Genomic DNA, 21190 nt, shown 5'->3' with positions numbered 1-21190 from the left:
TCGCGTACAGGAGCAAGGATGTCTTGCTGCAGTTGTACAGGGCCTTAGTGAGACCACACCTCGAGTATTCTGTGCAATTTTGGTCTCCTTATCTGAGGAAGGATGTTCTTGCCATGGAGGGAGTGCAGCGAAGATTCACCAGACTGATACCTGGGATGACAGGAATGACGTATGAGGAGAGATTGGGTCGATTGGGCTTATATTCGCTGGAGTATAGAAGAATGAGAGGGGATCTCATTGAAACTTATAAAATTCTAACAGGACTAGACAGACTAGATGCAGGAAGGATGTTCCCGATGGCAGGGGAGTCCAGAACCAGGGGTCACAGTCTAAGGATAAGGGGTGAGCCATTTAGGACAGAGATGAGGAGGAATTTCTTCACCCAGAGAGTGGTGAACCTGTGGAATTCTCTACCACAAAAGGCAGTTGAGGCCAATTCATTAAGTATATTCAAGAAGAAGTTAGATATATTTCTTAAGGCTAAAGGGATCAAGGGATATGGGGAGAAGGCAGTGACAGGGTACTGAATTTGAATGATCAGCCATGATCTCATTAAATGGCGGAGCAGGCTCGAGGGGCCGAATGGCCTACTCCTGCTCCTATCTTCTATGTTTCTATTCCTTGGTACATTCATGGAGGTGCACCATTGTATGCTGCGAGTACGCATGGTGCCTATTCATTTCAGCATGTTCGAGCCAAGGTCACCGAACATGGGCCACACCGACAATACATTTAGCACTGAGGACTTCCACCAGCTCAGAAACCGGTCCAAAACCAAGTTAACATTAAATTACAAACAAATCACATGCCAGGGAACAATTTCATAGCTGTAATGTAATCTTGCCGTTCAGGTTCAGGCAGTACTTCCTAACAATTCAAGCTTTGTTCTTACATTTAAGGAACTTATCGGCCCCTTCAATTAGATAAATTTTTTGCAGTCACTTCCTTCTACGTAATATCCATTCTTTTCTGCATTACTGACATTGTAATAGAGACATATTGGATTATTGCAGCCCTACAATTGTAGATTAAAAAAATTATTTCCCTGACCCATTCTCCATTTAAAACTTCAACACTTTGGGGGGACTTTTTTGGGGGGTCAGCGGGCGGGTTTGGTGGCGAGTCGGGTGGGAAATGTTTTTTTTGACAGCGGGTCAGGAACGCCACGCTACTTTCCCAGATGTCAGGTCTGTCAGCGCTGAACAGACATGACAACAAGCGGCGGGGAGGCAATTTAGGTCATTATGACCTTGTTAACAGCCTGTTAATTTTGAGCTCACTGTAACATTTTACGAGGTCGCCCATGGGTTCCATGCAGCTTGGGGATCACGTCAGGTAAGGAGATCGGGAGTTGTGTTACCATGAAATGATCTCTTTACTTGAAAGCAGCAAATGTGCTATAAAAGCTCGCATCTCACTGCTGTTCACTTTCCAAGCTCAGAAACTGTTGCTTACTGCATTTGGAAGACAGATTGAGCAAACTCTCTATCCAGTGTCACCTCATTGGAACAACCTCACTCACCATTGACAGATCACTTCTGTCATGTCAACTTCACCTGCCATCTATTACATCAGCATCGGTGCCCTTGAAATTATCTAACCTTGGTCCTCAGAATCCCACCACGATCAGCCCCAATACCAGCAGCACCAGGCACACCAGCAGCACCAACAACAACACCAACCTTCTCCGCAATCAACTAATGCTGTACAGGACACAGGCCATCAGCACCTGAGCACATTGCTGCCCGGGAGGCCAGGGATGGCCTCACCATAGCCAGATTTACTTCACTTGACGCTGTACACCCTGGCTGCCACATGATGCGCCAGGTTGGCACCTCCCCACACCAACACCATAAAGCATCCCTACAATGCTCAAGCCATTCCTTTCACGCTCATCATCATTGCGGGGGGTACTGTTATGTCTCACCATTCAATGCAACTCACTAAGCCACTTCCAAAGGTGCACAGAAATCTGTCCAAGAACGCAAAGTGTTGAAAATAAAGATTTCAATGTTTGACAGCACATTAACAGAAACTTCACATGAACATTGGGGCATAGGGCAGCATGGTGGCATAGTGGTTAGCACTGTTGCCTCACAGCGCCAGGGACCCGGGTTCGAATCCGGCCTCGGGCGACTGTCTGTGTGGAGTTTGCACATTCTCCCCGTGTTTGCGTGGGTTTACTCCGGGTGCTCCGGTTTCCTCCCACAGTCCAAAGATGTGCGGGTTAGGTTGATTGGCTATGATAAATTGACCCTTAGTGTTAGCGGGATTAAATACGTGGGGTTACGGGGATAGGGTGGGATATGTGTTGGTGTAGGGGTTACGGGGATCGGGTGGGATATGTGTCAGTGCAGGCTCGATGGGCCGAAATGGCCTCTATCTGCACTGTGTGGTTTCTGTGATTTCTGTGATTGGCTAAAACACACATGTGCCTACCCTTGTGTGTTGTCAGTTGGTATGATTGGACTAGGATGAGGGTGAGTGTGAGGGGTGGCTAGTTAGATGGGGAGGTGATAATGTAGATAGAGAGCGATGGGTGGAGGTGCAAGGTAAGTTGGTGTGAGTAAGGATGTGCAGGAGAAGGGCAGGGAAGGCAGAGTGATGGGGATGTGATGAGAGGCACAGCAGGACGAGGTTGAGTGTGGCTTTGCAGTAACGTTTCATGATCTACTGAGATCATTGAAAGGTTTGCGCCACTGCAGCCTGGTCCCCCTGATGACATCGCTACTTGTGTCCTCCTGTGCAATGTGTAACCAGGCTGCGTTGGTCTCCTGGGGAGGTCACTTCCGCCCATTGGAAGGGAAGAGGACCTCCCTGCGTGTTGTGACTCCCTCCCTAAGCAGATGGAGGAAGTCATGGTAGAGCCTGGGTGCAGCCATGCACCTCTGCAGTGCTTGCCAGTGTTTGCAGCACCTCAATGCTGTAGAACACCGACAGCACAACTGGCAAAATAAATTTGCACATGGTCCCTTTAAGGAAACCCGCTGATGACACGTCATCAAATTACGTCATCAAACCTGCTTCCTTCAATTGGCCGGCAAACGTGCTGGGCGGGCTTAACAAGCCCAATCAACGTAAATTCACTTTGGACAGCAGGCTGGAGCCGGTAGCAAGGTCAGAACCCGCCACGGATCCGACGAGGTAGGGGAAATCGCGGCTTCTGTGTCTGAAACATTGAGATGTTACAAAATATGGAAGTAAATGAATTTTCTTCATCCTTCATGTTCACTGACAGTTGCACTTCTTGATATGGAGTTATGAGTGTACAACCAAACAAATAATCCAATTCAAAGATGATATTACATCTAATAATGAAGCCACAGATTAAATACTGGCTTAGACTAATTCTAATAGCAAGTGCTTAGCCTTCAAAAATAACAAATACAAAATATTCTCCTACTAAGCACTCCTGCTCCTCCCGGCCCACAAGGATTGCTTCCTGAGGCTGCCCTCACCTCGCTGCAGCTGCCAGGAGTCCTGAGGCCCAGGATCCCTGGCCAGGCCACAGTAAAACCTGCACAGCAGCTTAAATCAGAGGCTTCAGGGCCTCATTAAAATAATTAAAATACCAACCTGCCTTCCGGCAGTGGGTTGGCTGCCTGCCCCCCTCCCCACCCGCGCCCCCCACTGCCTGGTTAAAAGCCGAAAGTGGGCGGGGTTGGCAGTGGGTTGGGGTTGGGATTTTGATTTCTAATTCTTTAACTTCCCCACCAGCCCCCAACCCACCCGTTTTTTCAGGTTCAAATTCCCCCCCGTGTCTGAAAGATGTGATACCCATATAAGGTAGTGCCAGTGTACCAGCTGGCTGTTCGGTGGGGTGAGGCATGGGGAAGAGAAGAAGACTGTGCCAAAAAACATCAAAGGAAAAGCCACTTCAGGTGACCAGTTATGCAGCTTCAAAGGGTTGGGAGAAAGTAGCTACTTTAAAGTTAGAGAGTTGGGGGGAGGGAGTATACAAACAAAACAGAGATGAGAAACATTTGTGGGAAATATTTGACAGTTGACAAAGCTAAGCACACCGTTCATCTGTTTCGAAATACAAAGACCAGATATGATAAATCATGTCCTATAATAGGGTTGGAGACAAGCTGGTTCACCACTAATTGGAATGATACTCCCTTTCAATCTGAATATAAATTGAACAGAATACCAATTGAGTGTCTTCCTCTCATTTTATTTCCCCTTAATGGAGTTCCCCAAATAAAATAGCTGATCAGCAACAATCTTACTGCCATCAACTGCTGTCCTGACCTTGCTAGTTTGTACAGGTGTTTATACTTGCTTTCTTTGACTGCTATGAATTCTAGTCTGCCGTAGATATCTTCTTGGGTACACTGGCATCAGATATTCCTGTAGGCAGTCTGTGTGTCTTATTTTTATGGAGTTGACTCACCCTGTCCTATATCTACTTAGCTTAACCCAGGGTGTGAACAACAGAACCCCTCTGTGACCTAAACTGGAAAACCTTTTGCACGTGTACTTCTTGTATCTATGCTAAGGCGGATCGAGTTAACATAAGATAGGGTGAAATTTGGTTTCAATCATAAATGGCATTACTCCACAGTAAGGTAAATGTACCAAGCAGAAGATAGATAGTTCAACTTACATTTGCGCAATGATACAAAAAGAGCATGCGATACTACCCCCTCAATCCAGTGGGCCATCTTACTTAACTTAAGCAGAATTAGCTCACTGTATCCTGTTCTATAGGCCAGGGCAGAACCTCTTACCTTGCAGTCTCACGTCTTTTCAACCTTTTTGCTGCACTTTGCTGCCTGCCTGACTGTGTAATCCTGTTTCCAAAAGCCAGCCTAGCTTTGTAGTTGTATAAGATTCTGAAGGGACCAGCATTTGATAGGCCTTGTGGTTTGGTGTTTCCACTTAGAAATAACACACTGTAATCTTGTTTGAAACATTTATATGGAAGGTTTATATGGAGAAATATCAAGCACGTCCTGGTCTGGCTTGCCATAGGCCAAAAGTAATTCTCCATTCTGTCAAAAAATGCACATCCACCCACAGCAGAAGAACACGCTCTGGTCCCAGAATGGGTTTTTCCAGAGCTAACACCAGCCAACCTTTTGCACTGAGTGAGATTTTATCAACATGCTGTCAATCCATTTTCAATTTTTTCTATTGTATTTAGGTTATTCTTGGTTGCTAAATCATAGCACAAAACAGTACAAAGTGATCTGCAGGTAATAAACACTGTGGAAATGAATCAGAGGGTGAAGAATGTACATGCTCTTAAATACGACTTGCTTTAACGCAACTCACCTTTGAGTGGAAAGCATTCATCAAAAAGGTTGACCTTTAAGGTGTCTGGTATTGATTAATGAATCTCCTAACAATATAGCTGAATGTATTTTGTGCATCACACTGTACAGTTGTATTAACACTGCTGAAATGTAACAGACTGCTTTCACACAATGCAAGTTGCACTTTGTGCTAATTTTGGGCTATGCTAATAACAGAGGTTCTGTGTGGCTGAGTCATGTCAAGTTCATTTCTACTTATCCAGTTTAAATATTTTGGAATAAGCAGCATCCAATCACACACAAAGCAAGTACAACTGTTAAGGTTAGGACAGCAAAACACACATTATTATCTAAGTTCCTCCACTATGATTGTGTTTTCTTTGGGGGTTGGGGTGCAGTTAGGTACTTGTTCTGTCCTCCTCACGACTATGATTCGACAGACAGCTAAACCCTCATCACCAAACAGGAGGCGTTGTTACTTTTTTATCCAGTTTAATGACACAGGGTGAAACTACAAAGAGAGCAAGAAATTACAACATCAAATAAGGCCGATTGGTATTACAATCACGATTTGAATACACAAAATAAACCTAGGATAGTAGAATGAAACGTTACCACTATAACTCAATGGTTCTATTACAATTTGAGGTAAATCTGATACAACAATCAAAGGTCTAACACATGAATGCCAGGGGAAAGACTAATAGCCAGCCACATGGAAACTCCACAAAGTGCAATATTTTAACTCATCTGGCCACAAATATCAAGAAATGGTGACATAGATCAAACATAAAGACATCTGATAAAAGGCTACTTACAGACAATGCCAATCAAAGGGGGAAACTGAGAAGGATGGCGTTAGATACTGTATACATCACCAGCCATGAATTCTGGGCTCCCTCGTGGTTGTGTTTTACTTTCACTTTCTCATCATGTCACATGACATAAATCAACAATAAGGAGGTAAGTAGTAAAACCACTAGGGGGAGACAAAACACAATACTAAAAGTCTCATAGGGGACATAACAGTGCTTCTTCCCTCCTTCAGATTCCCCGAAATCATAGGCTGCCCAGAGAGAAGCGAGTGTGTGTATATAATGTAGTGAATCTCCTGTGGTATCACTACAGTAGGCTATCTTATAATGACAGGAGTGTTATAACATGTAACGCACAATGTATTTTAGTTAATCTTCTGTAGTGTCTGTATCACTCCAACTATTTTTCCTAATGGTTTCTGTCTCACTCTTTCTGTAAATATCTCCTCCCCCTAACTCCTCTCTTTTGTATGTCTCCTGTATCATATTTTCCTTTATTGGTGTACTGAATACCTACCTCTTACCTTACTTTTAAGGTTTAGAATATGCAGAAATGCCCACCATTAGCAGGCGTGTCTTCAGCTGCCTAGGCCCTAAGCTGCAGAATTCACTCCCTGAACCTCGCCACCTCTCTACCTCTCTCTCCTCGTTTAAGACGCTCCTTAAAACCTACCTCTTTGACAAAGCTTTTCGTCGTCTGTCCTAATATCTCCTGATGTGGCTCGATATCAAATTTTGTTTGATAATCACTCCTGTTGTAGCGCCTTGGGACATTTTGCATCCCAAGCCGTTTCACAGAACATCATTTAAAAAAGAATTTTACTTTTAAAATATTCGTAGATATATTTAAGAGTAGTAACTTGATGCAGTTTGATTAAGCTGAAAATGGATTTAACACAAAAAAAATAAGCATTTTTAATCAGTGTCTAGTTCACCACCTGTAAGTAACCCAATATTAAATAACTGAAAATGAAAAAACTATATAGAACCATTTGCTCATTATATTGGGGTATGACATGAATCAGTCATTCATGAAAGAAAGACTTATGAAATAATACTGAGCGGCCTGCGGGTGGCGCTGTCCAGGGAGAGTATAAATACTCGGGCACGGGCCCAGCTTGCGCAGGACATTTTTAACAGGAACTAGTGAAGGACACAACTAGACCTCCATGTTGTAACACAGTTGATTAAAGCTTTGTTTAACGCTTAGACCAAGTGCCGAGTAGTTTTCTTACGTCAGGGTACAGTAGTCAATTTCTTAGTACAGTAAACTCTTTCGTATCCGGCACCAACGGGACCGGGATGGTGCCGGTTGATGAAAAATTCCAAATAACAGAGAGGTAGGCCATTTTTAACACAAAAAAAATAAAAGCCACGGACTAACTCGGCCACCGCAGGAAACTCGGACTCAGAAAAACGAAAAATGGATGGATTCGGCAAGATTACCAGTTATCTATTTTGCCGGTTATTAAAGAATTCCGGATGGTTAAGTGCCGTTTAAACAAGAGTTTATTGTAAATTTAAAAAAATTATATCCATAAGCTTTTAAAACATGCCTATTATTGTCCTTGCGCCCAAAAGATCCAGCTTAATTTTAAGAGCCTCCTTGAAGTCGCACCAACAGGCGCAATTAGCGGAAACTCGCAATGGTGATTATTTTGATCGGAGGCATGACAGGTTTTGTGGGCGAAGCCGACTACTAGCGTGTTGTTTTTTAAACTAGTGCAGAAAATCGCGGTAACCCGACTTGTGCTGGACATAATTAGCACTTGAAATTCTGCCAACCCTTGTGCTGGTTTGGCCGATTTTGAGCGAATTGGGGCTGGAAATAACAGCGCGACCTAGAGGAAACTCAACCCCTAGAGATCCTTTCTATTTCCACTGGTGCACATTCGTGCCAATTTGGGAAGATGCTAAAGCCCGGATGCCTTCCTACCCGTAAAGAGGAAAGATTCATTACTGGGCCACTGACTTACTTTAGCAGTGGATTGAAGAAAGGCAATGACATATGTCGGAAAGCAAGTCACTGCTTCTCTAGCTATAGTTTGTGCATGGCCTAGGGAGACAAGAGGAGAATTAAAGAAAATAACAAGGTGGGTGGGGGGGAAGTGAAGCGTACTCTCACTGAAAAAAAAAATTGTGACCATAAATACAGGTCAAATACCAGCCATACTGGCACAGGGCCCGTCGTTGCTGGTCCCATATCACTGAAGTGCTTACTAATTTGCTCTGTGCCAGAGTGAAACCAAGCTCCAGTGGCATTCATTCAGCAGCCGTTGGGCTGGAAGTAAGCTGAGCTACTCATTTTGGATGAACTGGACTGTTTGCCAATGACTACATGTTGAGCCAAGTACTGTCACCCTGGGAAAGCTGTCCTTGTTTCCACCATGGCAGATAAGGTCAGTTCTTGGAGAAACTTTCTTTACAAAAAAACTACCAGCTATCCACATAACGTGCCCTCATGGAAATAAAATCAGAAAGCCTGAATGCAAAATGCATTTCATTGACCCTTTCCCTTTACTCACAGTCTTCCAGTGATGTGCTATATTCAGTGATCCAGGACCTAATAGACATGCAGCTACAAGAAAGGTAAGGCTGTAATTATTACTCTGTACCACTATGGAAAAATTCAGCTCTTTGAATTCTGAGTCACATCTTCCCCTCCTCTCTCAGCTTCCTGAAGGGACTGTTCCCTCTGTGACACCTTGGTTCACCCTCTAACCACCCCTACCACCTGCTCTCCTTCCCCAGGCACCTTAATGTGCAACACCTGACCATTTACCTCTTTCCACACCACTATCCAGGGCCTCAAACACTTCTTCCAGTTGAGTTAATAGTTTACGAGCACTTCCTCCCACCTAGTACAGGAAACTTTTTTTTATCCGGCACGGACGGGACCGACGTGGTGCCGGTTCATCAAAAATTCTGGATAACTGAAAGCTATAGTAAAAGATACGGAGCTGAGAGCTCCGCATAAAGCAACAAACCCTGTTGCTTAACAACAGGTTCAGAACAATGGCCACAAGTTGCAAGTGTCTCTGTAGTTTAGCAACAGCTGCAGCCACACCCTTGCACAGCAACAGATGGAGGAAGGCAAGTAATAAAAGTTACCTGAACCTACTCCTGAATTTTGCCGGTTAACCGAGATTTCCGGTTATTTAGGTGCCGGTAAATCGAAAGTTTCCTGTATGCTGCATTCACTGCTCAGTGTGCGATCTCCTCTAGACTGGGAGGCCAAATGCAGATTAGATGACTGTTTTGCTGGACATCTCTGTTCTCTCCACAACTGAAATCCCGAGCTCCTTGTAGTTTGCCACTTCAATTCCTTGTACCACTCCCCCTCTGAACTCTCTGTCTTTAGACTTCTGCACTGTTCCAGTGATCCTCAATGCAAGATCGAAGAACAGCGCCTTCTCTTTCTACTAGGTACTTTGCAGCCCATTTGCCTTAATATTGTCCTTAACGTGGCTCCCACTTTCTCTTCAGCAAGTACTGGCGAAGTTGAGTGGTTGTGCTGGTGCTACCTGAGGGGCAGGCAGGATGGGTTGGTACTTGGGCTATCGGGACACTATACTGGCCGAGTCATCTGCACGCTTGGCGTCAACCTGGCATCAGCCTGGCATCAGGCTCCTGGGGCCTTCTCCACTTTGCCAGTTTTTCGTGCTTCCATTTCCACCTATCTTATCCCCCACCTCCTGATTTATACATTCTCTGGGCTGGGTTTTCATTCAGGAGTCGGGTTGGAGGCGGGACTACAACTTTCGGGGTTGTAGTCCCGCCTCCATCGAGATGCGGCCAATCCATGTGATTTTAACTTGATTGACCTTGTTGAGCCCGCCCAGCGGGCTCAGCAGGCCAATTAAGGGCCACCCAGCAGCAGGTGACGTCACAGACTGAAATTTCATCTGTCAAGACGTTTTGACAGATGAAATATCAGTGTTTCACAGCTGTTTGAAGCTGTCAAACACTGACAGTCTTACTTCTAACATGAGTCCTTCTACACAGACTCAGTTAGAAATCTCTCCTGCACAGAAAGCTGCAGGCTGTCACTTTTGACAGATCGCAGCCATTCTGCATTCTGTGCCGGTGAGATGAGGGACTCCCCGAACCTAAAGGAAGGAAGGCTGAAAAGGTAAGAAAATGTATGTAAAACTTATTTAAACACTTTACACACACCAAACACACTTACCTTTGCACTATTGCACACATCACTCACCTGAACACCGACATCTTGACCCCTCCAAGCCCTTTAACCCGATGGCCTGACTCCTCCAACTTGCCGTGGTTTGGAGCCATCGGGATTCCCACAGTTCAAGCTTAAAAATAGGGATTAGGCTAAAAACTGCCTGTTAACTACCTGTTAATTGGCACTAATCCCTTCCCGCCTCGGGTAGGCGGGTCCCAGTGCGGGGCGGGTACCCGCCTCCTTTGAAATTGGCATGGAGGCGGGTTGGGGGCGGGATGGGGTCGGGACCCCCGATTTCGGGAATTTAACCCCCCGCACACCTCCAAACCCAACTCCACGGCACACTGAAAACCCAGCCCTCTGTGTCTCAAAAATTACTGCAATTTCTCTCATTATGCTGCCTCCTTTGGTCTCATGCTAATATCACTTCTTCCATTTTACAGGTCTTTCTATTTCTTCTCTTGCGTGTCTGTGTGAGTTTTTTCCCCTCCCCTTTCATTTTGCGCTGCACCGTTTTAAATGTCTGGGACGGAGTATTGCAGTTTCATATTGCTGTTCCTGGAGTTTCAGGCCAGCTTAGTTTAAATCATCTGAGAGAAAAATATCGAAATGCAACAACAACAACGTGTATTTATATAGCGCCTTTAACGTAGTAAAACGTCCCAAAGTGCTGCACAGGAGTATTATAAGACACAAAAAAAAATTGACACCGAGCCACATAAGGAGAATTTAGGGCAGGTGACCAAAAGCTTCGTCAAAGAGGTAGGTTTTAAGGAGCCTCTTAAAGGCAGAGAGAGAGGTAGTGAGGCAGAGAGGTTTAGGGAGGTAATTCCATAGCTTAGGGCCTAGGCAGCTGAAGGCACGGCCACCAATGGTTGAGCGATTATAATCAAGGATGCTCAAGATGGCAGAATTAGAGGAGCGCAGATATCTCGGGGGGGGGGGGGTTGTGGGGCTGAAGGAGATTACCGAGATAGGGAGGGGCGAGGCCATGGAGGGATTTGAAAACAAGGATGAGAATTTTGAAATCGAGGCGCTGCTTAACCGGGAGCGATGACCTCAAGTTTACATAGAGTAGATAATTCAAGATAACAGCCATATTCAGAAGTTGCTGATAATTTCAGGATTCAAAGTCTGTTTAGGTCCTTGAAAAGCGCACAATTTAATATTAAGAGAGATTGAGATAATACCAGCCAATGGAAATCAAACCAGACATGTCTTTGTTATTTACACTTTGTATCTCTGAAAAGCAAAAGCAGGATTTCATGGCATCTTTGGAAAATGAATCCTTAGGAGGCATTTTCTTTGATCCTTTTTAGCAACTAATGAAATGATGTCAAGGTATAGATCTCCTCATCCAACCTCATCTTTGTTCTGCTGTTGAATGTGTCACAACTGAATTCTAAGGCAGCAGCAAATACCACCAACTGCTTTGAGGACAGTGGTGTTCTCTACAAATGGATGAGATCCTTTGAACACAGCCAGTGAGGAAAGCAGTTTTTTAGTGTAGCACAACATTGGTGATCTTTTGCCATTTAAGAGACATCTGCTCTGGAAAGAATTAGAAATAGCTGGCATTAAGGAAAGAGCAGGTTCACAGCAAAGAGGGCAGATCCTTTAAAAAAAGTGTTTTAGTGGGACCAGATCCATTCAACAAATTAGTTCTATTGCGTTTCCGAGGGCTGGATTTTACCAACCTCGGCGGGTCCGTGGCGGGTGACGTCGGAGGCGGGTCCTGGCCCCGCTGCCTAGTCCAATCATACCAACGAACAACACACAAGGGTAGGCTCTTGGGTGTTTTATGCAATGTTCATGTAAAGTTTCTGTTAATGTGGTGTCAAACATTGAAACCTTTATTTTCAACACTTTGTGTTCTTGGACAGATTTCTGTGCACCTTTGGAAGTGGCTTAGTGAGCTGCAGTGAATGATGAGACATAATGGTAACCCCAGCAATGGTGATGTGTGTGATAGGAATGGCTTCGGCATTGTAGGGATGCTTTATGGTGTTGGTGTGGGGTGGTGCCAACCTGGCGCATCATGTGTACAGCATCAAGTGAAGTAAATGTGGCCTTGGTGAGGCCATCCCTGGAGTCCCAGGCAGCAATGTGGTTGGGTGCTGTTGCCCTGTACCCTGTGCAGCCTCAGTTGATTGTGAAGAAGGTTGGTGTTGTTGTTGGTGCTGCTGGTGTGCCTGGTGTTGCTGGTGTTGCGGCTGATTGTGGTGGGATTCTGAGAACCAAGGTGAGAGAGTTTCAAGGGCACCGATGCTGATGGAATAGATGGCAGGTGAAGTCGAGATGACAGAAGCGATCTGTCAATGGTGGGAGAGGTAATGAGGCCAGACTGGATGGAGACTTGTGTAAAGACTTGCAGCATTCTGAATCTGGAGTGAAAATGCAGTTTAGAGAAGCTAGTGGCTAAGGGAAGATATCTGAATCAGCTGGGAGCTTTGACTTGACATTTGAAGCTGTCAACTCATCAGCTGGAACAATGCCAAATGACCTCCCGCTTCAGCCTCACTGACGAGGTCTAGGCACAGCGGGAAACTGGTGGGCGACCTGTCAAATTCAAAAAGCTGGGAAAAAAGCATTGTTAAATGGCTGTAAACAAGCCACTAATGATTTTAAATGCCTCCCCCATTGCTGCATGTTGGGTCTGCTCAGCGCTGGCAGACCTGACATTTGGGAAAGGCGCGTGGCAGTGGGTTGACAGCGGGGTCCCGACCCACTGTCAAAAAAAACACTTTCCCACCCGACCCGCCACCAATCACGCCCGCTGACCCCCCAGAAAATTCCCCCCAGTGAGTCTCTACAATTAAAGTACTGGTCATAATAACTGCTGAAGCAGATAATTCTATAGATAGCCCTATTTTAGCAGCAACCGTGCCTACATGGAATCATTTAATTTGCAGAGAATAGATTGTAACATCCGTGTGTAATTGAGACACGGACTGCAGAAGTTGGTTATAACAGGTGTTTACTGAATGGAGACAAAACTGGAACTACTATACAAAGTTACTACACAGGCTTATATACAGGGGTGGTCACTACTGGTACTGCAGTATACAGGGGCTGCAGAATATAGTTCCTTCTTCAAGGTACATACACTACAATTCCTCCCCTTTTAGCTAAACAGTACATAACATTCGATTAATAATTAAATAACATATTTACAATTACAGTTGCTATATACATTAGCTGAAGTTAATCAATTATAAATTCAGTCTTTGAGGAGGCTTCCTGATTCTGTCTGGATAACGCCTCTTTGGGGTATCAGGTTCTTCTGGCAAAGTTGATTCGGGATCAACGTCGTTGTTTGGTTCGTCTGCTTCCAATATCACCGATTCTGAGGTAGATGCAATTGGTACTTCGGTTTCATCACCAGGTGTATAGGATCGTGGTGTAGATTTGACGTTTTCCAGTGACTCTAGAATTTGGTCAGCATGGCGTCTTACAATGCTCTCTCCAACGTCCACGGTATACATTAGAGGTCCTTGCCGTGTGCAGATCGTTCCTGGCTGCCATTTCTCTGTGCGGTAGTCCCGGGCCAAAACTGGTTGACCTATCTTGAAACTCCTGGTTGGCCTTTCATTCATATTCTGAAACTGTCTGTTCTCCACATCTCTTCTGATGTTTGGCTTAACCAAATCCAAGCGGCATCTTAGTCTTCGATTAAAGAACATCATGGCTGGAGTTTGGTTGGCAACCGCATGTGTCGCATTCCGGTAGGCAAACAAGAAGTCATCCACCTTGTGTTGTAGGGGTATGTCTTCATTACACATTGCCTTGATAGCCTTCTTGAATGTTTGAACGAACCTCTCAGCCAATCCATTGGTGGCTGGATGATATGGGGCGGATGTGTAATGCTTAACACCATTGTTCTTTAAGAACCTCCGGAACTCTTCAGACACAAACTGTGGTCCATTGTCGGAGCAAATCTGTCCAGGCAGCCCATTTCTGGCGAATATGCTTCGTAAGACTGTGATAGTTTCTTCTGTGGTGGTTGAGGACATTTTTATTACCTCTGGCCACTTTGAATGTGCATCCACCGCAATTAAAAACATCGAGTCCATAAATGGACCAGCAAAATCAATGTGTACCCTTTGCCACGGAGACGAGGGCCACTCCCATGGATGTAGAGGGGCTTGTGGTCGGGCGTTTTGGACCTTCTGGCATCCTCTACAGCTCTTGGTCATCTCTTCGATTTCTCTATCGATTCCCGGCCACCACACAAACGCTCTGGCTAAGTTCTTCATTTTTACCCCTCCCAGATGACCCTCATGAAGCTCATTGAGCACTCTATCCTTCAATTTGGGTGGAATTACTACTCTGGATCCACACATCAAGGTTCCTCGGCACACTGACAGCTGTTCTCTTCTCGGCGAGAATGCTGGCAACAGTGGTTCGCCATGTTGCCAGCCATCCCTTCACCGTTAAATCATAGACCCTGGAGAGTGTTGGGTCATTTTGTGTTTCCTTTTCTATGTTTGCATTCGTCACAGGTAGACATTCGACTATGGTCAAGTGGAATATCTCCACAGGATCCACTGCAGGTGCTTCTTCCACCGTCAGCAACGGTAGGCACGACAATCCATCAGCATTCCCATGCTGTTTAGTTCCTTTGTACTCGATGTCACATTGGTGTGCCCCTAGGAAAAGGGACCACCTCTGTAGCCGTTGTGCTGTCATTATTGGGACGCCCTTCTTAGGGTTGAAAATGGAGACAAGAGGTTGATGATCAGTTAGTAGAGTAAATTTCTGTCCGTGCAGGTAGTGATTGAACTTCTTCACCCCCCACACCAGCCTGAGGGCCTCTCTGTCAATCTGGCGTAGTTACGCTCGGCTGCAGTTAACGAGCGTGACGCAAAAGCTATCAGCCTCTCTGAACCATTAAGGGATTTATGTGACAGTACCGCTCCAACGCCGTAGGGAGACGCATCACACGCCAGTCTTATCGGTAGTGATGGGTTGTAGTGAGCCAATACTTCTCTTGAAGTGATCAGGCCTTTACACTTCTGAAAGGCCCGCTTACATTCATCGCTCCATTTCCATGCTACTCCAGTTTGTAGCAGGGCATTCAGTGGGTGCAGAATTGTCGACAAATTCGGCAAAAACTTATGGTAGTAATTCACCAATCCGAGGAATGACCTCAGTTGCGACACATTTTCAGGCGTTGGAGCCTTAACTACCGCTTCAATTTTGTCAGGGGACTTATGTAACCCCTCTTCATCAATCACGTGGCCACAATACGATATTTGTTTCTTAAAAAACTCGCACTTGGGGCGATTGGCTCGTAGCCCATGTTCTCTTAGTCTAGTGAGCACCTACTCTAGGTTGGCAAGGTGTTCACTGTCATTTTCACCTGTCACTAGGATGTCGTCCAAGTAACACTGAGTCCCCGGAATCCCTTGCAGGACTTGTTCCATCGCTCATTGCCATATAGCCGGAGCTGATGCAACTCCAAATACCAGTCGATTATACTGGTAAAGACCTTTGTGAGTGTTTATCGTGAGATATTTCCTAGAGGATTCTTCAACCTCCATCTGCAAATATGCTTGCGCTAGGTCAATTTTTGTAAAAACGTTTCCCTCCAGATAGTGAGGCGAAAATATCTTCTATCCTCGGAAGAGGATACTGTACTGTGTGAAGGACTGGGTTCACAGTCACCTTGAAGTCCCCACAGATGCGAACCTTCCTTGGCTCCTCAGACTTATTGTTTAACGTTTTCTTCATGACAGGAATGATGGGTGTCGCCCACTCGCTCCAGTCTACCTTAGTTAACACGCCTGCATTCTTCAGATTCTCTAGCTCTGCCTCGACGGCTGGATGAATTGCATACGGTACCGGTCTTGCTTTGAAAAACTTGGGAATTGCATTCTCTTCTATTTTTATCGAGGCAGTTACGCCTTTAAGAGTTCCCAGTTCTTGTTGAAATACCCCTTTAGCGTTAGCCAAGGTTTTTGACAATCGTCCAGGTGTGACGTCGTCATCCTTTTTACCAGCCACAGTCAGTGCCTGAATGGAGTGCCAGTCTAAACTTATCTTTCTGATCCATTCACGTCCCAATAACGGTGGTCCACCATCTTGCAGTATGTACAGATACAATTTCTGTATTTCCTTGCCGTTGTATTCGACAGGCACCCTTATTTTCCCTCTGGGGTATACTTTCTGCCCCGTATATGTCTTCAAGACAATGGATGTGTCTTTCAAGGGTATGTGTGAGAATAGCCGCTCGTAGTCTCGTCGATTCATGATGGTCAGAGCTGATCCTGTATCCAATTCCATTTTGACTTGGGACCCTGCTATCGTGAGGGTGACCCAAATGGTTCGGTGATCCTCTTTTGTGATTACGTTGTATAGTTTGAGACAGCTTAGTCTCTTGTTCCCGGATTCACTATCGCTCTTCTGGTCTTCGGAACTACTGTCCGTCATCTTTTGTACTTTCCTGTACTTTTCCTTAGTAGTCTTTTTGTTGTCATTAGTCTTCTTCCCGGACCTGCAAACTCGTGCAATGTGTCCCATCTTTCCGCATTGCCTGCATGTTTTGTCCTTAGGCCAGCAGTCCTTCTGGTCATGGGTTGTTCTGCCGCAGCGATAACATTTTTCAAATCCCCGTGTCATTTCATGGGTGCCGTATTCCTGTGGCTTTTGCTGTATTTCCGCAGCTCCCCTTGCTGCTGCTTCGTACGATACTGCCACGCTGAAAGCCTTATCTAGCGTCAGCTCTTTCTCTGAGAGTAACCTCTTCTGGGTTCCTTCACTCAGGAGTCCACAGACAAATTTGTCCCGCAGGGTATCTGCCAGTCCTGCTCCGAACTGGCAGTGCTTTGATAGCTTGCATAGTTCCGTAAGGTAATCAGCATTGCTCTCATCTTTATGCTGATTTCTCTTGTGGAATTTAAATCTTTCTGCTATCAGCAGCGGTGTAGGATTTAGGTGTTCCTGTAGGATATGAACAATTTTGTTAAAACTCTTCTCCATCGGTTTGACTGGAGTGATCAGGTTCCGCAATAGGCCGTACGTTCTTGCGCCCATTAAGTTTAGTAGTACCGATGCCTTTTTCTCATCAGCTACTTCATTTGCCTTGCAATACACTTCGACTCTTTCCACATACGTGGTCCAGTCTTCTATTGCATTATCGAAGGCAGTGATATTGCCAGTCTTCGGCATCTTGGAGATCTAAGATGGCGCCTCCCGCGCTTTGCCTTCTTCCCCGATTGAACAAAATGGCGCCTCCTGTGCTTTGCCTTCTTCCCCGCTGGATTAAGATGGCGCCTCCCGCGCTTTCTGTCTTTTCCGCTGCTGCCAGCGCTGTTGCTGGCGTTTTTATGCCTTGATGGCGACGCCCTATGGTCTTCGCGCACTTCCCCCCACGCTGCTGCCAACGCCGCTCTCCACGGTCCCCGTGGCAAACTGCAGCTCCTTGCAGCTTTCTGCGCTTTTAATTTCTTAATTTTAATTACTGTTCCCGTCGTCAGAGCAGACCCTATGGGACACTTCCCTCCCTCTTCTCGGGTCTGTACGCTGCCCAGCTTCGTAGCACCGGCCGCGCCCTGTGTGCTCCACCCTCTCACTCTCTCTCCTCTTCCCGACAACGCCGCTCGGCCCCGTTGAAAAGCCACCCGACCGAGCTCTAGCCCGCCGCAGCCCAGGAAGGATCAGTGTACTACCTGCCACCAGCCCGATTAGCTGGAACACCATAGACTGGATAACCAAGCCCAGCTCTCGACAGCCTCTCCTGCAAATCTTCAAATTCGATGAATCAGAGGGCAGTTGCCCACGGTCGACGCCCGTTTCTTCTGTTTGCTTTTCTTTTTCTTTTTGGATTTCTTCCTTCTGGCTTCGACCTCTAATAAATTCGCTTCAGGGATGAATCCCCGTGAGGTGGTGCAGAACTGTAGGTAAGTTCGGATCTGTTCGTCGCCAATGTAACGTCCGTGTGTAATTGAGACACGGACTGCAGGAGTTGGTTATAACAGGTGTTTACTGAATGGAGACAAAACTGGAACTACTATACAAAGTTACTACACAGGCTTATATACAGGGGTGGTCACTACTGGTACTGCAGTATACAGGGGCTGCAGAATATAGTTCCTTCTTCAAGGTACATACACTACATAGATAATTTAGTATTTGTAACAAACCCTAATCCTGCCAACATTCCCAAGGGATCAAAAGACTTCAGAAAATAAATTGAGAAATACCTGTGTGTAAAATGCCTTTTCATTGAACTTTTGGAAATTTGATCAGCAAATGAAAGATTTTGATAAATGTTTTGTGACCACATTGCACAAATTCTGGAGTTCTCAACATATATAGCATATAAAATAGCCAGTAGCAGTTAGGTCAGGCTGTAGTATTACCTCCTGCATTGCCCCGCATCCAGTCTAAACTGCATATGGCAACTTCCCAGGCCAGTAGGACCTCCCTTTGCTCAGGCATGGCTATCCATCCAAAGTCACTAGATATAGACTCTGGGAATTTCATTGAGGGTTCTTCCGATAGACCACCATAACTTTGGCGGACATCCTGGTAAATGCATTAACGGGATTTCGGCTGATGTTCTGCCAAAGTTACGGTGACAGATTGGGAGAATCCCTGTGGGAATTCCCAGCGAGAATCTAAAAACACAAGAGCGGCAGAAACCCTGTTTATGCATGAATCTGTGGTTCCCAACAAATCGTCCGCTGAAGTTATGGTAGCCGAACGGAAGGTTCCCCCCAAGAAATTCCTGGACAGTTAATAAACATCAGTGGGGTGAATTTCCAAGGAATTTTCTCGCTCGTCCACCATAACTTTGATGAAAACCCATCAAAACCTCAGAAAAATGGCATAAACTATGTTACAGCGAATAAATTGGAGAACCATCGTGAAAATCGGAAATTCGCCCCCTACATTATCACGTTCCGACAGAAGAGTGTGTTGTGCATGCGAGAGAGAGAGAGAGAGAGAAATATGCAAACCAAGTGTGGAAAAATCACCACCTTAAACTCGAATCTTTGGCCGTGATTTCCCCAACCGTGGCGAGTCCGGTGCGGCCGGAGTAGGCAGCAGCTTCAAACCCCGCTGCCAGCTTCATCCCGCCTCCTCCAAGTGATTTTCCGCTGATTGAGCTTGTTAACCCCGCCATGCGAGGTTCCTGGCCAATTAAAAAGAAGCGGGTCTGATGACGTCTTTAAAGGGACCATGTCCACATTGATTTCGACAGTTCTATTGTCAGTGTTCCAGAGCATTCAGGTGCTGCAAACACTGACAAGCACTGCACAGAGGTGCACAGCAGCACCTAGGTTCTCCCATGACTCTATATGCTAATGGTGGGAGTCACAGCATGCAGGGAGGTTCTCTTCCCTTCCAATGGGCGGAAGAAACCTCCCCAGGACACCATTGCAGACTGGTTACACATTGCACAGGAGGACACAAGCAGGGATGTTGTCAGGAGGACCTGGCTGCAGCAGCGCAAACCTTTCAATGACCTCAGCTCAAAAGTGTCTTCCAAATCCTGAAGGCTCAAGCTTCTGACATTGGAAAGTGAACAGCTGTGAAATGGTAGCTTTTATACCACTTTTGCAGCTATCACCTATTCACAGCAATGGAGAGTCATAGAGAACCCGACACACTTACCTAACGTGATCCCCGAGCGACGGGAACCTCGTGGAAAAGTTGGAAAAATGGCTAGAAGGTGGTAAAATGCTGTTCAACTAGCTTTAAAGACCCTCTTTACTATCTCAATTGGCTGACCCGCCGCTTAGTGCCGGGTCTGCAAAGCGTAGGCAGACCCCGCACTTGGGAAACTGACACAGAGGCAGGTTTTTGACAGTGGACCCGCCTCCGAACCCGCCCTCTGAGCGCTGGCAAAATTCCGTCCTTTGTCGCTGAACTGGGCCGCAATGCAGTAAAGGGAAGACAATGGGCAAATAACTGAGCACAGTGTTCAAAGGATGTTAACTGTCCATGAATGTAGACAGTGGTTTATGTAAGATTGGCATTAACACCTCATTCTCAGTCATTTTCTATGGATTTCTGTAAATTTACAGGTACCCTCAGCTCTGGATTCTAAACAATAGTGGGGGAGAAGAACGTGTTCAATTGTAATTCCAAATAGGACTTAAAATTTCTTCTGCTGAAAAGTTCAGAATAGCGCAAGAAGAATGTACGGTGAAGATGCACATCGTGAAGATGCATTATGTTTAATGGTGGTGTTCCCATCAGTGTCATTCATAGGGCAGTTATACTGTACATGTTGCACAGAAATGGAGCAGTTTATAAATTAGCAGATAGTAGGAGTTTGCATACGCGCAAACAGATTGTTGAAGAATTATGGATGGGTTGGGGTCGGGTGGGAGGTTAAAGGGTTAAAAATCTGAATCCCGACCCCCAACCCGCCTCCAACCAATGTTCCGTTAAGCTGCATGGCCGTGCAGTGGTCTGCAGGTCCCGTGCAGACCACTTGCCGGCTTCACAATGGGAAAAACTGCGCATGCGCGGAAGTTTGAATGGGCCGCGCAGCCCCTAAAGGGACTGGCACACCAAAAAAATGATTGCCTCCAACCCGCCCACTTCCGGTTTATTAGTAAGATGAAAATATTAGGGGGAAAACAACAACAACTTGCGAACACCTGAAGTGGCAGTTTAGAACATTTCTGTGCTGAATTTACACCTATTTAATTAAGTAAACATTGTGGTGCTGTATTTCCATGGGGTTGATCCCAATCTCTTGCCGCAATTTTGGTGAGCAACTGGTGGAACCCTTGGAGAAGTGGTGTAACCAGATGTTTACGTTGTTTCTCCAGGGGTTGCGCTGAAGTGACGGCAGGAGAGTGGGACAACCCCTGCGGAAATTCAGGCCCTTTATTTTTAAAGTACTGATCTATTTCAAAACTGTTGAATAATTGCTAACAGTTCCAGAATTTCCTGTCGAACTTTGTTTC

At 45.7% G+C, this 21190-nt stretch overlaps 1 protein-coding gene across 6 annotated transcripts in view; it reads left to right on the top strand.

The window, feature by feature from the left end:
* The window catches only part of LOC147102724 (testis-expressed protein 47-like), a 63407-nt gene that overhangs the window by 30623 nt on the left and 11594 nt on the right, over window positions 1-21190 (top strand). For all 6 annotated transcript variants that reach the window (XR_015073075.1, XM_085963470.1, XM_085963475.1 and 3 more), the window contains exon 4: window positions 8604-8665. Coding sequence is in view for 5 of the 6 variants with exons in the window: in XM_085963470.1 (XP_085819596.1) it covers window positions 8604-8665 (62 nt within the window). In the remaining variant the exon portion in view is untranslated. The remainder of the gene's footprint in view (window positions 1-8603; window positions 8666-21190) is intronic.

This window comes from Somniosus microcephalus, chromosome 21 (assembly GCF_052327205.1).
Source record: "Somniosus microcephalus isolate GS21.2 chromosome 21, FLI_Smic_1.0, whole genome shotgun sequence".
NCBI lineage: Eukaryota > Metazoa > Chordata > Chondrichthyes > Squaliformes > Somniosidae > Somniosus > Somniosus microcephalus.
Note: the sequence above shows the minus strand (reverse complement) of the source record. Positions and strands in the feature narration are given on the sequence as shown.